The sequence below is a fragment of the Aquila chrysaetos genome, chromosome 24 (assembly GCF_900496995.4).
Source record: "Aquila chrysaetos chrysaetos chromosome 24, bAquChr1.4, whole genome shotgun sequence".
NCBI classification, from domain to species: domain Eukaryota; kingdom Metazoa; phylum Chordata; class Aves; order Accipitriformes; family Accipitridae; genus Aquila; species Aquila chrysaetos.
In genome coordinates this window covers 15,912,701-15,928,969 of record NC_044027.1, presented here as the reverse complement: position 1 = coordinate 15,928,969, position 16,269 = coordinate 15,912,701, and the positions used below count along the sequence as shown (strand labels likewise).

Below are 16,269 nucleotides of genomic sequence, written 5' to 3'. Positions count from 1 at the left end.
GGGTCCAAACCTCACTGCTTGGGCTCCTGGTGTGCATGTTCAGGCACTTGAAGACAGCTGGATTTTTTTAATATTTTTGTTTTTCAGTTGTTTTCTCCCCAAAGGTGCCAATTAAACTTAAGCGCTCAGTTGCTTCAGCTATGGAAATCAGACTCAGTTGACTGAGCATCCTGATTGCAGGCCATCCCAGGTGTCGGCTTGTTGACTCCTGCCCCTGTACCTGCTTATATAGCACCTACTGCCTCGTTGACACCTATTTAAGTAATGCTCCGAAGGTGAGATTTTCTTGATTACAAAACAAAAGTGCTTGCTCTCCTCCCTTCCAGCTTCCCACAAGCGCCCCAGGGAGGGGAACAAGTAGAGGGGAGACTATCCAAGAGGAGGATCTCTCCCAGCCCTTTCCCGGAGCGAAGGGGATGGCCTGAGACCTGCAGCTGGGATGCAGTGGGACACGCTGGGGCTGCGGGTGTCAGGAGGAGGCTGGAACGAGAGGGACTCAGCCCGGACCTTTGTGCAGGGCGGCCCGGGAGGCACGCCGGCAGCAAACGGAGGCATCCTACGTCATCCCGGCCGGGTGGGAGTCGGGCGCGAGGGGCACGGCCGGAGAACAAAGGCTCGTATTTATTCCTCCCATCCTTTCACGGGCAGCCCCTCGCTGCCTCCCCGCACTGGATTGTTCCTGCATTTTCTCTGCTTCAGCTGTTTACTGGGTCACCCTGATGCAGACACGCACACAAAGAGCGAGCCATCCGGCGAGGCCGTTCCTGTGCCACCGGCACCGCGAGCCCCTCTCCGGCCCCGGGGAGCACAGTGGTGGCATTGAACCGGGCTGGGAGAGCGCCTGAGCCTGCCCTGCTCCGGGGTCAGGGTGGGCCGGGGGCATCCGGAGCCCCCCAGGCATCCTCCTCCGCACAGGCTGGGGTGATGGGATTTTGGGGAGGGGGGCCCGAGAGGTCTGGGCTTGTTGGCTTTGCCCGTGCTTCAATCGCACCAGCTTTCAGGGAGGGAAGGTAGGTTGACGTAAGGCAGTGTAAACACATGGGTGGACGCATTTATTTCACGAGGGTTTATTTTGGTTCAGCTTATCTAAGTTAAGGATGTGTCTGAGCTAAATTGAAATTAACCTTGTTCAAATTGAAACAAAGGGTGACGGCACAGTTACTGTAAGCCAGACTGCAGCCAGACAGGGCCGTGGCTTTTGGACAGCCTCCAATTTGTCCACCCCAATCTATGCACCTTCAAAATTACTGAAAGGTGGGATTCTCTGCTTTCTTTTTCCCCCTTTGCAAGTTGCAGCAGGTGCGTTGCTGCATAGGCAGCCATTTACAGCTTATCCAGGCTGCTCGGGAATGGCGTGTGGCGAAACTCCCTGGGAATATTGGCATGGGGATGGTTCAGCGTGGCACGAGCGGCTGAAAGCCGCCTCCTGGGTCTGGGCTGATGTTTTACACCTGGCAGTTGCTGGAGCCGTCATCATTGCGTTGCCCTTTCTGCGTCTCCCACATGCCTTGCTCGTGCCGCAGGTGTGTGCCCAGGTGTGAGCTTCATTCCCGCGGGTCAGGTACATGCTGGGGGCGAGGGGGAGGTTTGACAAAAGCAGCTGGTTTTAGAGCCACTGATGTTTCCTTAATGTTAATTTTTTGGCTGTCCGGACTGGCACGTGGCCTACGAGCTGAGAGCAGGAGAATATTTATTCAAGGCATTGTGTCTCTGAGAATATAAAGACTTGACTTTTGGGATAAATGAACTCACTAGCTTGCAGATGCTGATACACGCAAGGGACAAGCATTGCCCTGGAGTTGCAACAACGAACAAGTCTGTGTGTTCTGGTTAACATGTGTTAAGGCATAAGTGACATTTCAGGAGGGACCATTCCAATCGGTTTCAAGGTATATCAGCTCCGAATGCCAACCTAATCACCATCCCTTTCCAAATGCATATGGCAGTTCTTGCTGCCACAGAAGTAACACACTTGGTGCAGAAGGGCCCTGTTTCAGCCGTGGAATTAACAGAGTAACATTAGCTCAGGCAGCCTTGAACTGTAACCTCTTTGGGACAGACACCCATTTTTCTTCGCATTTGAACAAGGCACTATAGAGCTGTCATGTTGCATGTGACTTACAGGTGCTACTGTAAACACACAAAACGTAATCAATTTTTGAACTGTTATGTTTTTTGCAGATTTCTCTGTTCCATCTTGGTGAAATACAGACTTTTGTTCTGAGCTGAAATGACTTAGTATGAGACACTCAATCTTTATTTACCCTTACAGAGCAATCTGTATTAATTTTTTATACACCAGTTTTCACCAGTCATGTCGTTCTGGTTTCGCTTCCAGTAATTGCCTTCCGGGCTCTGGCAAGTTTGTAGCAGAGCAATTGCTCTGTAAGCGAAGGCCAGCTGCGTCCCTTGTATGCAAGCCTGAGTCTGTGTAGGCGTTGGTGCTGAGCCTGGATGCTGCCGAAACACACGCCGAAGTGATCACGAACACAAAGCTAAGGACTGTGGAGCAAGAGCTAGAACTGCTGTGTCGGCGGGATCTTTTTTCCATCAACTTAGAGAGGAAGCAAAACCTGCTGCACTCAGTTTTCTTCTAACCTTCAGCAGCCTGCGAAGGGAGCCCATCCCAGCACGTCCGCTGGTAGGAAACGGGAGGGAAGTCCTGCTTTGGTAGGGTTTTCACATAGGGTGCAAATGTCTAGGTAGAGGTGCTGGTGGTCTTCTATACTCCCGGGCGTAAGAAACCCAGGGTTTGGAGTTAAGCAGTCATCTCTGGCATCTCTGGCACTGCCAGTTGCAGATGGAGTTTGCTTTTCCCTGGGAAGTCCTCCTAGCAAGGCTGATCCCCCAGCACCTGCATCAGGGGGCCTGATCCTGCCCCTTGGAGACCTGGGAGGCATGGAGTGGACACGGAGCGTCTTTGCAGATCTTTGACTCTTGATTTCCAGACCATAAAAAGAGTGAAAAAGTCTCTATGTGTAGGAAGGCTCTTACTTTTCTTTAAAAGCAAAACAAAAGCAAATGGGGGAGGAATCTTGTGTATCTGCTCTGTCTCGTTCCTGGACCCAAGCGCTGAGCTCCTAATCCTCACTCCAGCCACTGACTCACTGCATGCGAGTCACAAGATGCCTTTGTAACAGATCCACCAGCCGCTGCTTTCTCATCTTCCTAAGCCGTGAGGGTGGAGAAGGCTGCCTTTGAATATTGTTTCTCACCCCTCTGGGTTACGGACACAGGATCAGACCTGCTGTTGGTCTCGGGCAGCCCCAGACCCCAAGGGAGGAGGTCTGAAATCCCCCCAAGAGGCAGATATGGCGTGATGTGTCCCCTCCCTCTGCCCTGTCCTGCTCTCTGGGAGTGCATGGAGCTGGGTGATGCACGGCCCCGGGGCTGTTCCCTGTGGGCACTGGGTGCAGCTTTCCATGCTGAAACACCTGAAGCAGAGCGAAAACAGAGCTAAGAGTGTCAGGAAAGCCCGGCTGCAGAGCCCGGCAGCTGATGGGGCGAGAACAGGCTCTCAGCTGTCGCTGCTGTCTTGGTGTCCTGGCAAAAACACCCCCTTTTCATAGTGGGTTTAAGTTTAGCTTCTGGCCCTTTTTCTGTTCTTTTCCTGTTTCCCCCTTTGTCGTTATGTTTTAATGGGCTGTTGGAACCGGTCCTGGTTTGAGGCAGCTCTGAGCAGGCAGGAAGGAAGGCAGAGAGTGTTGAAAACCCAAAGGAATCGTGTCCATCTGCCTAACATCTCTGTGCGGGGAGCAGTGCCCAGGGCAGGGGCTGGGTGCAGCCGAGCTGCGGCAGGGGACTCGAGCTCCATCGGTGGCAACGGGAACACGGCTCGGGGAGAAAGGAGATACCGGGAGATCAACTTGCCCGAGGCTGGCATTGGCCGGAGAGAACCATTGTACCCCAGTGCCAACCACGGTCATCGCTGGGATTGCGTTTGGGAGCAAGAGTGCTCCGGCCCTCGATGGGGCTGCTAATCCAAAGCACGTGCCGCGGGTCACCGGGGTAGGCACCAGCACGGGGCACCTTTCGTTTCCCCGAACACAGGGGATATTCGGCAGCTTCCTCGCCAGCTTTGGGTAGTCTCTGTAGCCTTCCTGAGTGCGGCCAGGGGAAGGAAACTGCCGATGAGTGTGAGGAGCGGACGGGACAATCCTGACCGGCGGAGCCGTGGGGGAACATCCACTGCAGGGCTTTTTGCCTGGAAGTCCCCATGAGGAAGGGTGTTGTGCTGTGTGGGCTTATTTTGGATGTGTAGGACAGCGGGTACTTCTGCTTTTGCGGTCTTTTTCTTTGGTTCACGGAACTGCAGTTGTTTTCCTTTCACTAGATGGGGGTGGCTTTTTTCCTATTTCCTTTTACCTTATGTCATATGCTTCGGTTTACATCAGAGGCCCCAGAGTTGCTGCTGTTCATTGCATGAGTTCGGGATTTGCTCCCGAGAGTGAAACGAAAATTAACTCGTGGCTTGTGTCAACCGTGGAGGACGCGGTCCTTGGTGGAGCCAGTTTCTTTCGTTTCTGGAAAGGCCCATTTCCCGTTGCTGGTGGGAAGAGATTATTCTGAGAAGGGACTGGGGATTGTAAAGACAAACCCCCACTTTCTGTTTCTGGCTTTACCGTCTTTCAACAAGTCCTTTCGAACTTGTGCAAACACGGAGTTTCAAAGAGAAACTCCTGGTGATGTCTCTGAGGCTCAGGTCTGCCTTTTCTTGTCTCATTAGCCAGTAAGACTGTTAATTCCCAACAGGCGCAGGTTCCCGGCTTCCCATGGGCAGGGTTAGTGTCTGCTTCTCCCTTGTGGCTGGTAACAGGGGCCCTTTGAAATCACGGTGCAAAGATACTGTCGGTGCTGTGTTATACCTGTCTGTATAACAGACAGGCATTTTGTGTAGCCCAGCTGAAAGGGAACAGAGTAATACAAACGTCTTGATCTTTAAACCAGCTGTTGTCCACAGAGCATCAGTAAAAGCACTTTAAGCAGTTTTGCCTCTTCCACGTGTGCTGAAATTAATACCTTTTTCCAATAACAGTTCATTATTTTGTGTCTTTGGAGGCCAACGCGCTAACCCAGGACACGTGGGACCAGAGCTCTTAAGACCTGGTAATTGTTGGCTAATTGTCTGTGTGTAACGTGCAGGGATGCTGTCATGCTCACACTTAATCCTGTACTTTGCTCCTGTCTTACTAAAACCACCTTTGTGACTGATCTCAAACACTTTCCAAAATGCAGATCCCTAGCCAATATTTTGCTTTGCTGTTTGGCTTTTGCATTTTCCCCTCCCTTGAGCTGGCGAGAAGAGATGAAGACAGATTCCCTGCTGCTCTCTGCCTGGCTCCCGTGAGGGTCCCTCACACCACAGCCCTTCCTCCAGGCTCGTGAACCTTGGCTGTGTCTTAGAGCTCGTTATTAAACCTCCATGTGAAGACGTGGGGTTCGACACCACGCCGTGTACTAGAACATTCACCAGAGAGCAGAAGAGTTTATTGCACGGAGCAGGAATTCCTCCCCGGTGTAGTCACCAATGCTTTGAACTATCGGTGGGGAGCTTGTTGCTCACGCAGCCCGGGGCTATCTGCAGTTGGAAGCGGCAGTCTCTAAAACCAGGCAAGCCATCTGGTGCAGACCTCCAGTTTCATATTTCAGGGAATGAACTCCTGCAGAGTTCACTTACGGCTGCTTTTGCAAAAGCCTCCAACTCTGCAGAATTGGGCGTCTGATACCCCTAAGTTAAACATGTGGTTTTCCCTTGTGCCCCTCCATCAAGAGGCCTTTTTCCTGCTGTATGGAGAGGAGCAGGATTGCACACTGAGCTGGAGAAATCGTGGTCAAATGTTCATTTTCTATGTCTTCTTTTTTTTTTTGATGCCCATCTTGAAATGCGTTGGATCTCACTTTCTGGAGTGCTGAGTCCCTTCTGTATGAGTTTTGTGGAAAGTGTAAATGCCATAACCATCAATGTGCTCAGAGTTAGTGCTTTTACAGAAAGCTTTGCTTAATCTTGTTGCAGCCATTTAAAGTGATGTCTGGGCCAGTTGGATGCATCTCTTCTACCAACGCGATGCAGTAAGCGGAAGGGACTGTTAACCTGCATCTCTGCCATGGTGTGGTGCTCAGTTATTCGGGTTGAAGCACCGATGAAAGAGGGTTTGCACATGGGTGCTGGGCTGCGGTTGTGCTGGCTGAGGCCTGACTCACATTCCCTTCTGCTATGAGGGGCAGAAAACTCCAGCAGATTTGTAGGGCAGGCAATGGGGAGCAATAGCTGTTGCAGTAATATTTACCAGCACTTGTCTGTCAGAGCTCTTTAGGAACCATTTTGAAGACATTCATCTTTGGTTGACTTGATGGAAATCCTGGTGTGAGTGCCAGACTTAAGATAGCAGCATTCTTGAGGGCCGGCACGTACATAAGCCACAGGTCAAGGTTTCGTGTCTCTCCCAGCCCTGCTCCCACCCCGCATCTCCTCATCTGCAAAGGGAGAAACGTGCATTTGGTGCAGGAGTTGGAGTGGGACTTCACTGGCTCCATCCTGCTGCTGCTTTTTGCTTCGTTGGTTTTTAACCAACATGTGCAGAATGCACAATCAGCATCTTGGAGAAGCAGCGGTAGGAAAGAGGAAGCTCACGCAGAATATAAATAGCCAAATTTTAAAATGTACCAGTGTAGCAGCTCTTGGCATGAGCCTGGCTGAGGACCGTTGGGAAGCTGTGTACTTCGTGTGTGGTTTGCAAAGGGGGAACTTTGGGGGATATCACATAAGTCAGCAAGACAAAAACTGAATGAATCTGACAGTCTTGGATATGGGAAGGAAATGAAATTTGCTTCTACACACATCAAAATTGGGTGTATCCTCTGCACATGACACGAAATACGTAGTGAAAACCCCTGCACGGTTACGGCAATACTTTCCACTGTAGTTGCACAGCAGCTGCTAATGATTCATGGATTGATCCTGGGACATTTTGTCCTCCCATATGATTTGACTTCTTTATTAATTTAATTGCATCTCAACAAGCATCTCAACAAGCATCTGATTTTTCTTGGTATTTGTGTCTGGGGTTTACAATTGCCCAGCCAAATCTGTTTTCTGAGTTAGACTGTACAGGGGTCTGGTCCTGCTGGACCCAGAGCTTTCCTCCAGCCCAAAGTCAGCATAACTGGAAGATACTCAGGGTAGGGCTGATCTGCAGGGTGGGGTGCAGAAGGGCGATAAAGGGGTGATAAAGGCTGGGAGAGAGCCTGGGAGAGCTGATGTGAAGCACTGTTGGAGGTGATCCCCCTTCTCTATCACTGCCCCTTGGGCAGCGGGCTTGCGCGCTCAAGAGGCATCCACTGCTGTCGCTTCTGGAGGATGGCACATAGCTGTGGGCACCAGGGTCTGATGGTCTGTGTGGACAAACTGGGAAGAGTTCCCACAGATTTCTTTCTTTTTGTTGGAAACAGCATCTATAGGAGGAAGAAAAACAACTTGGCTGACCTGGGCTCAAGTTAGGTACCATCACTGTAGGTGGCTGATCTAGAGCGGATGCAAGGCTTCAGCAGTGCCGGCAGCTCTCTCCTGAGGTCGTGCCGGTCCCCCCGACTCCCACCTAAGGCATCTCCGCTTGTGGGGTCAGGGGTGGCTCACCTGGTGTAGGAGCACATCATTCCTGTGAGCTTTTGGTGGATAGAGGGAGAGGTGAGGGGGGGAGAAGCCCAGCTCTCTTGGCTGCCAGTGCCTTTAGCTACGTACCAGCTCAGCTTCCCCTCACTGACGTGTTTAAACGGTTTCGTCTTCCCCAAACCGGGGCCAATGTCACGGGTGGCTGCTGGGGCTCCCAGCGCGGACGTGACGTGGGGCTGCAGAGGAGCGGGGAGTCAGGGTGGGCTCGGGGGCTTGTTCGTGCCCCTGTCGGTGTTCGGGCTGTTTGGTGCCAACCGTCGGGGCTCAGGGCTGCCAGCCCGCCTGTGCCTGGGCCAGCTAAGCTGGGGGGAAGCTGGGCTCGGATCTGCACTACCCCCAGCAGCCAACATCGTCAGCCCAGGAGGTTTACCGAGGCAGGAGGGAGATGTATTTTCATGTCACACTGTCTAGGAAGGTGCAGGGCACGCTGTGCTGGTGGGTGCCTTTTCCATTCTTGAAATTCAGACCTGTTTATACTTGAACATAAATTTATGCCATAATTTATCCCAGAGCATAGAACAAGAGGGGGACTGACGCGGGTGTCCAGAAGGACGTCTGTCTGTCCGCTGCCTTGTGCGAGTGCTGTCAGGGTTGGTCTGGAAGCCAGTGAATCCCCGGAAAGACTTCTGATGTTCACAGCACAGCCAAAGTTAGGAGCCTCACAACCCCTCGAGCTTCAGCAAACCAAACCTCTGCATACTCTGGCATGAAGTGAGAAGAGCAGGTTCAGCAGAAAGTGAGGAAGAAGTCGAGTAACCCTGCCCAGGGGGATTCGCTGTCCTCATTCATTACAGCCATGAACAAGAGGCTTTTTAAAGCTTTCCCCTTACTCTTTGAGCTCGCTGTGGTTCCCTGCCTCGATTCCTTGCTAATAACAAGCACTTGACTTGAGCCGGGTGTGATAACAGCGCGGTGACCACTGCTGTGATGGTGATGATAAAGGATGGTGGTTAAAGAGCACGTTAGGTGCACATTTGATAGCTCACAGTCATGCTTGGCACTTTCTGCTCAGTGTCTCTTGAGATGTGCAGCGTCGTCTGAAGCCGGGGCCCTGGGGTATGGCTGTTCCCACATTCACGAGGAGGCGTTTGGGAAGAGGATTTTTTCGCAGGGAGCAGTGTCGCTCCTGGGGCTCCGTCCTGGGGCCCCATCCTGGGTTGCCCCACAGCAGCTTCTTCCGCGGTGAGCCCTGCGTTGTTGCCGTCGCTCGGGGTTTTTTGCGCTCCTGAGAGGCAGATTGCAGGGAAAGCCACGGGCTGGCTCTGGCCCCTGGCTGGGCAGTGTGATATTCAGGGGGGGACTTGTCCCCGAGCCCCTGCGCCCCAGCACGAGGTCACCTCCCCCTGCTAACCAGCTTATTGCTTCTGGGCATTTTCCCCATCTGCTGAGCAGTGGGTTTTGCCGCATGTAACACCATGTCCCGCCATTTGGCGTGGGGGACGGAGGGAGGGGGAGATCCCTGCGGTGTTTAAAAGGATCTGGATAAATCCTCTTAGGGGAGGCACTGACTCAGCAGAGCGTGGTGAGAGGAGGAGGAGGAGGAGGAGGAGAAGGGAGCCAAATTGTCCTTGTGGGGCTGGAGCTTCCACCGCGTCCCACGCTGGCACGTGGGGCCAGGGGAGGCATGTACCTGGAGACCTGCCCCAAGAAGCATCCCCTCTTTCCTCACCAAATTTTAGGTGTTCTCCATCCCCCCAGAACAGAAATGTGAGCCTTGTAGCTGGGTCGGGCTGTGGCCCAGGGGTGCAGGGACCTCTCCCAGCTATGCCCGAGCCCACCCCAGCGCTGCTCCCTGGGGTTCCCCCCCAGCCTTGAGCTCCCCCCTTGGATTTCTGCCTTGTGTGCGTGGTCAGTGCTGCTGAAGCTTGCGGGCGGCTTGGTTTCACAGTTATTATTTAATACCAAAGGTACGCCAAGGTGCTCAGTTCCCGCAGGGGCAGATTACCGAGATTACAGTCAGACCAGGCGGCAATGTCAATTTACGGCAAAGGCAAAGGCTTGGGGAGGGGGAAGCAGCCGGGGTTGGGTACAGGGGTGTGCTGCCATCCGTCCCCCGCTCTGCCCGGCACCTGGCGCTGGCACAGCCTGGGCGTGCGGAAGGGCTGACAGGCAGAGCCTGAGGACACGGAGCAGATCGAGAGCAGCTTCCCAAAGTCCTGGCTCTGCCTGTGTGCAGGCTCAGGTGGGCCCAGGGTTAAGCTGGCCAGAAAGACTGGTGTCGCCTGGTTTGCATTTCTGAGCAGGCAAGGGAGGCTCTCGCTGCCTGCCGGCTGTTGCCTTTGGCTTGCCGGGATGCCTCGTACAAGCCCACAAGAGCATCTCTGCCACGCTTTACTCTCCTTATCTCACGGTGTATCTTGTCTTCCCGTGCAGAGCTCCACACAGGAGATCGGAGAAGAGCTGGAGGATGGTGTGATCTACAGCATATCGCTCCGGAAAGTGCAGCTCCATCACACGGCCAACAAAGGGCAGCGATGGCTGGGGGTAAGCTGGGGGCTCCGCCAGCTTCCCACCACGGCGTATTTTCAGATGTTTCCCTTGCCAGAGACACGGTGACCCGATGTCAGGGCTTGGCTGGGTCGATACCAGCCCATGTCTTGCCCTCTTCTTGCTCCCCCATACACTCCTGTCCCGGGGGGTCCTCCCAAGCCTTATCTGGGAATCATGTATTTACTGGGAAGCTGGGGCATGGGAGAACCTGCTGGCTGCTGCCCCGTGGGAAGGGGGAAAACAATCTGAAGCCCCGTTTTGCAAAATAGGGCAACTCTGATTTGCATCTAGATTTTGCCAACCTTGAGGCCTTTCCTGGGATTTCCCAAATGCTCAAGTCTCCTCAGCTGGGTTGCTGGTATTTGGTGTCTGAGGAGACCCGGCTTCCCTTTCCCCAGGCCTGTCACGAGAGCCCCAGGCACTGCAGGGGGTCCATAGTCCCAGCCTAGACCCGAACGGTGGCTCGTGAAGCTGGTGGGACCACGTTGCACTTGAACATCTCTGTCTTCACCCGACCCGCTGACTTTTCCTCCTGTCCTGGCAGTTTGAGAATGAGTCGGCCTTAAACCTCTACGAGACGTGTAAGGTGCGGACGATAAAAGCTGGGACCTTGGAGAAGCTGGTGGAATACCTGGTCTCAGCCTTCAAGGGCAATGACTCCACCTACGTCACCATCTTCCTGTGCACTTACCGGGCCTTCGCCACCACCAAGCAAGTGCTGGACCTGCTGCTTAACAGGTGAGGCAGCCCTGAGCCCCGAATTTCAGCTGGGGGTGGCCGGTGTCTGAGCCCACTCGGCCGGGAGAGCCCCAGCATCTTCTGCTGCCATGCCTTGGAGGGCTGATGGGCTTCTTCCAGATCCATCAGCAGGAAGGTTTTGGGGCAGGGCGGGGAGGACGCAACTTCCCGGAGAGCTGGAGCCCTTCCAGCTGGTACCCTGCTGCGAGGCGGCCAGCGCTGGCTGCTTCCCTCTTCCCGTAACGCGGGGGCTGTGGCAGAGTCGGGGGAGCAGGACAGTGTGCGGGAGGTTCATCCCGACCTCCTGGCAGAGCTGGGGGTGATGTGGAGGGACAAGAGGCAGCACCGAGAGGCAGCTGAGTCCAGGATGCTCACTGCCTCCTTGCTGTGCCCCACCAGGTACGGCAAACTCCACGTGCAGGCGAATGGGGACCACGCCAGGCACGCTGTGGACGAGAGGCTGGAGCTGAAGAAGTAAGTCTGACCGCGCTGTGGGTGAACAAGAGAAGGGTGTCTCTGGTTGATAGATTTTTCAGTTCTCATCCCACGCTGTTCCTGGTACCCGGGGTGTGTTGGGGTGCACACGGGTTTCTCATGGCACCCGATTCTCACACAGGCTTGCCTGTGTTCCTCCTCTCCCTGCAGCACCATCTCCTCCATCCTGGGCGCCTGGCTGGACCAGTACTCAGAGGATTTCCGCAAGCCCCCAGACTTCACCTGCCTCAAGCAGCTCATCTCTTACGTGCACCACAACATCCCCGGCTCAGACCTGGAGCGCCGAGCCCGCATCCTGCTGGCCCAGTTCCAGCAGCAAGAGCAGAGCGAGTCCAAAGCGGAAGGTGGGGTCCTTTCCCCGCTGGCAGGGGGTCTTTTGGGGCTTCAGCTGGAGAGCGTGCTACTGGTTGGCATTGAGGGTCACCAAAACCTCGGGTCTTGCCACGTGGCTGAACCCCCATAAGCCCTGCTTGCATTTACATGGAGGTACACCGGGAAGCTAATCCAACTGAACCAGAAGTGGGATTTCTAAGTGGGCAGCTAATCTGCCTTTAATCCTCTGCAGACACTTGTGTCCAGGTTTAAAATGACTGTCCTTTTATCTGAGCCTCGTTTCTCGAGGTGTGAAGCCAGATGGGACTTAAGAGCCCGGGAGGTGGGATGCGGGTGCCTACAGAGGGCTGGCGTGGGTCGCCGTGGGCCCTGGCTCACAGCGGTGCTCAGCTTCATGCTGTCTCTTACAGCTGTGGACCATGGCGGCTGCACCTTCCAGCTGGTGGAGGAGAACGGGGTCGGGGACGGGAAGCCAGATTTCCTCTCCTTCTCCCCCGAGATGGTGGCAGAACAGTTCACGCTGATGGATGCTGTGAGTGTTCATTCAACAGCCAGGTCGATGGTGCTTTGCCTGCCTGCTACCTGCTGCTCTGGGCACAGGCCTGTCTCTTCCCATCCATCTTTTTCCTCCTGGCCTGTTCCCTTCCCAGGGACCCCAAAGAGACCCGTGTCCATCCCTTTTATCTTCCAGGAGCTCTTTAAGAAAGTGGTGCCTTACCACTGCCTGGGCTGCATCTGGTCCCAGCGAGACAAGAAGGGCAAAGAGCACCTGGCGCCCACCATCCGCGCCACGGTCTTGCAGTTCAATAGCGTGGCCAACTGTGTCATCGCCACGTGTCTCGGAGACCGGTCCCTGAAGCCGCAGCAGAGGGCTAAAGTGGTGGAGCGGTGGATCGAAGTGGCTCGGGTAGGACAGCCTGCCATCCTGCTCACCTCCTGCCTCGGCCCGGGGCTGAGGTTCTGCGGTGGGTGAATCGCAGCAGATTCCTGGGCTTTCTTTAACGCTGAATCCCCTTGTCATCTCCTTGTCTGCCCCCAGGAGTGCCGCATCCTGAAGAACTTCTCCTCCCTCCGAGCCATCCTCTCGGCTCTGCAGTGCAATGCTGTTCACCGGCTGAAGAAGACCTGGGACGAGGTTCTACGGTAAGCAGTGTCTTCTGGGCTTCTGCAGCTGCAGGGAGGTTTCAGGGGGAAGGTTGTGCTGTGGCTTTGGCCCTTGAACGTGTAGGTGGGATTTTCTCAGCTCCAGCATTGCCTCTTGGAGTGCGCCCAAAGCCCAGGGACCAGCATAAGGTATCAGGGACCTAAGGAGGGCGAGGACATAAAAGCACCATCACCTCCTCCTCCTTTCCATGCAAAACACCCTGGAATAGCCCCCAAACAGCAAGGCCCTGCTAGAGCTGTGAGCACGGCGGGGGTCATTTGGGTCAGCAGAAAAGAACCCGAGGAGGAGACCCCAGGGCGGCACCATTGCTGACTTCCCCCCGTGTTTCTCCCCGAACAGGGAGAGCTTCCGCACTTTCCACGAGCTCTCAGAGATCTTCTCCGATGAGAACAACCACTCGCTGAGCCGGGAGCTTCTCATTAAGGTATGGGGAAGTGGCACCCTGTTTCTGGCAGGGAGCTCAGGCTGATGCTGGCAGAAGTTTCCACAGTGTTCCAGCCACCAGGCTAAAGCCCTGGCAGTGCTGCCGGAGTTGCAGGCGTGGGTGCAGGCAGGGTGTGCTGAGTCTGGGGAGCGGGCAGGGGTTTTGGACCAGGCTGGGCTTTCTGCTTCTCCACCCAGAAGTCGTCATTGCCTGAAGCTTGCAAAGCAATTCAGCAAGCAGAGATAAGCAGTGGGATAGGATCCAGTGCACCAGGTGACGGCTTCTCCCCAGAGGGAGCTGCATTTTAGCAGCCTGGTGCAAAGTGCTCTTGATTTCAGGTGGTTGTAGGGTTTGTGAAAGGCTGCAGCAAAAATGTCCTTCTTCCCTGTGGAGCCTCTCTGCAGCTTCCCAGCCTAGCTCTTCCAGTTTGGGGGCTGAGAGGACACAAAATGCAAAAGGGAACAAAACATCCCATTGAGGAGCTATTTATACAGAGCTGGAAATGGGAGCAGCAGTTCCTATTCACTAAGCCTCTCCTCCCTGTGAGCCACAAAAAAGCTCAGCTTTGATTTCCTCCTCTTCCCCTCATCCCTCTTTCCCTCTACAAGGAAAGTTGTACCAATAAAAGCAGGGCTGAATTTTAGCTCGTCTATTAGTGCACTTTCCCACCCAGGCTGATCCTCACCTCTCCCCCCATCCAGGAGGGCACGTCCAAATTTGCCACCTTGGAGATCAACCCAAAGAGGGCTCAGAAGCGGCAGCAGCAGCAGCGAGAGATGGTGAGTCTGGCACGGCCACCCCCGTGCCCCCTCCCTGGCGGCTGCCCGGGTTGGTCCCCGTTCTCTGCTGACCCTGGTTGTCCCTCGCTGTCCGCACAGGGTGTGATGCAGGGCACCATTCCCTACCTTGGCACCTTCCTCACGGACCTGGTGATGCTCGACACCGCCATGAAGGATTTCCTGGACGTATGTACCTCCATCTCCATCCTCTGCTGCTTCTCCTTCCTCAGCACAACCACCCCAGAGCCTGGGCTGATAAATGGAGGGCGGGTCCCCCATGCGTCCTATATTGGACACTGCACCCTGCGCATCCTATATCTGACACTGCACCCCACGCATCCTATATCTGACACTGCACCTTCTGCATCCTATATCGGACACTGCACCCCGCGCATCCACCTCTGTCAGCCCATGGAAATGGGCCGCTCTCACGCTGCCCCTTGGCAGGGATGCCCACAAGGCAGTGGCAGTGAGCCTGGGACAGGGAGGGATGGGAATAATTTTTTTCTGCCTGCTCCATGCTGACATTCGGCTCCTTCTTTTCCAGGGCGGGCTGATCAACTTTGAGAAGAGAAGGAAGGTGAGAGCTTTGCCTTGGCAGCAGCACAGCAGGGTGGAAGGAGGCTGACTTGGTGCAAGCCCAGGCTGTGCCAGTCACTTTGGGGTTGATCCCTCTCCTTTTCTGCTGTCACGTTCTTTGTTTTGGGGGAAGGGGATTCTGGTCCTTCATATCTGCCTCCGTGCATGCGGCTCCTCCTCGTGGAGGAGGCTGGGGCTGGCAAACAGGTCTGGTCTCACGGCCTCCATTTGCTGCAGGAGTTTGAAGTCATCGCCCAGATCAAGCTGCTTCAGTCGGCCTGCAACAACTACAGCTTCACGCAGGAGGACCAGTTCGTGGACTGGTTCCACAGCCTGGAGCGGCTCAGCGAGGCCGAGAGGTGAGCGTGAGCGGGGTCCAGGTCCGTGCTGCTGCCGGCGCATCAAGAGGTGCCACCGCTCGTCTCCTCCAGCTCCTGAGCAGCAGCTGCCCCGTGCTCCCCTCCCTCGCCATGCCGGCACGGTGCTCGCCGCAGCCGTGGCAGCACTGAGAGCTCAAACCTTCATCTCTCCCCTCCCAGCTACGGGCTGTCGTGCGAGATCGAGCCGCTGTCGGAGTCGGCCAGCAACACGTTGAAGGCGAAGAAAAACACGGGCATCATCAAGCGATGGAGCGAGTGAGTCTGCTGATCCCCGGTGGGATGCGGGGTGGAGGCGGGGACCAGCGCAGGGCAGCTCCGGCTGAGCATCGCTGGGGATCGGGCTGGGGTGGCCGCCGTCCTGGCCAGCCAAACGCACCCTCGCTCTGCTCCCTTCTCACCTGCCCCGTGTCTCTCCTGGCAGCCGGCAGCCACCGAGCACCGAGCCCTGCGCCAGCGGCAGCTCCCACTCGAAATCCTTCGACCAGCTCAAGTGCGGGCAGTACCTGTGCAGCGGGGACGCCACCGACTCGGTGAGCGTCACCTCCGCCGGCTCCAGCAGCTCCGACGTGGAGGAGATTAACATCAGCTTCATCCCCGAGTCCCCCGACTGCCAGGAGAAGAAGGTACGGGGCAGCTCGCGGGGTCCGGGCCTCCGGACGCAGGTGCGGCCGTCGCGCGGGGACTGCCTCGCCTCTGCCTCGGCGCCGGGGCTGGGGGAAGCGGGTGGGGGTCCCGGGGGCTGTTGGTGACCCGCCGGGGCTAGGGAGACCCCTGCCCTTTGCTGCTCCGGCAGCGTGGCAGGGCTCTCGCGCCTCCGGCGGCTGTAGTCGTGTCGGTCCCCCATTGTCACAGGTCAGTGAGATCCCTCTGGCCTCCCTCCCCCAGCGCTGGTACACCCCGTCTGTGGCCGATGGAGAAGCTAAACCCACTGTGTCCTCCGCATCCCCTCTCCTCCCTGCCCTCCAGTTCTGGGAATCCACCTCCCTCTCCTCCCTGGACACATCGGGCATCGGCTCAGGCTCCAGCAGTGCCTCGTCCTCTTCCGTCTCCTCCACGCCGGTGACGGCCTCCCGCACCCACAAGCGCTCGGTCTCCGGCATCTCCAGCTACTCTTCCCTCTCGTTGCCCCTCTACAACCAGCAGGTCGACGACTGCTGCATCATCCGCGTCAGCCTGGCTGTGGACAACGGCAACATGTACAAGAGCATCCTGGTTAG

The 16,269-nt window shown here is 55.7% G+C and overlaps 1 protein-coding gene across 2 annotated transcripts in view; it reads left to right on the top strand.

Annotated features, from left to right (window-relative positions):
- The window catches only part of RALGDS (ral guanine nucleotide dissociation stimulator), a 47,144-nt gene that overhangs the window by 28,248 nt on the left and 2,627 nt on the right, over nt 1-16,269 (top strand). For both annotated transcript variants that reach the window (XM_041119629.1, XM_041119628.1), the window contains exons 2-16: nt 10,043-10,153; nt 10,704-10,897; nt 11,297-11,371; nt 11,543-11,736; nt 12,136-12,257; nt 12,417-12,632; nt 12,765-12,868; nt 13,230-13,314; nt 14,016-14,093; nt 14,193-14,279; nt 14,641-14,673; nt 14,910-15,031; nt 15,212-15,307; nt 15,474-15,675; nt 15,905-16,264. In XM_041119629.1, coding sequence (XP_040975563.1) covers nt 10,043-10,153; nt 10,704-10,897; nt 11,297-11,371; nt 11,543-11,736; nt 12,136-12,257; nt 12,417-12,632; nt 12,765-12,868; nt 13,230-13,314; nt 14,016-14,093; nt 14,193-14,279; nt 14,641-14,673; nt 14,910-15,031; nt 15,212-15,307; nt 15,474-15,675; nt 15,905-16,264 — 2,079 coding nt within the window. The remainder of the gene's footprint in view (nt 1-10,042; nt 10,154-10,703; nt 10,898-11,296; nt 11,372-11,542; nt 11,737-12,135; nt 12,258-12,416; nt 12,633-12,764; nt 12,869-13,229; nt 13,315-14,015; nt 14,094-14,192; nt 14,280-14,640; nt 14,674-14,909; nt 15,032-15,211; nt 15,308-15,473; nt 15,676-15,904; nt 16,265-16,269) is intronic.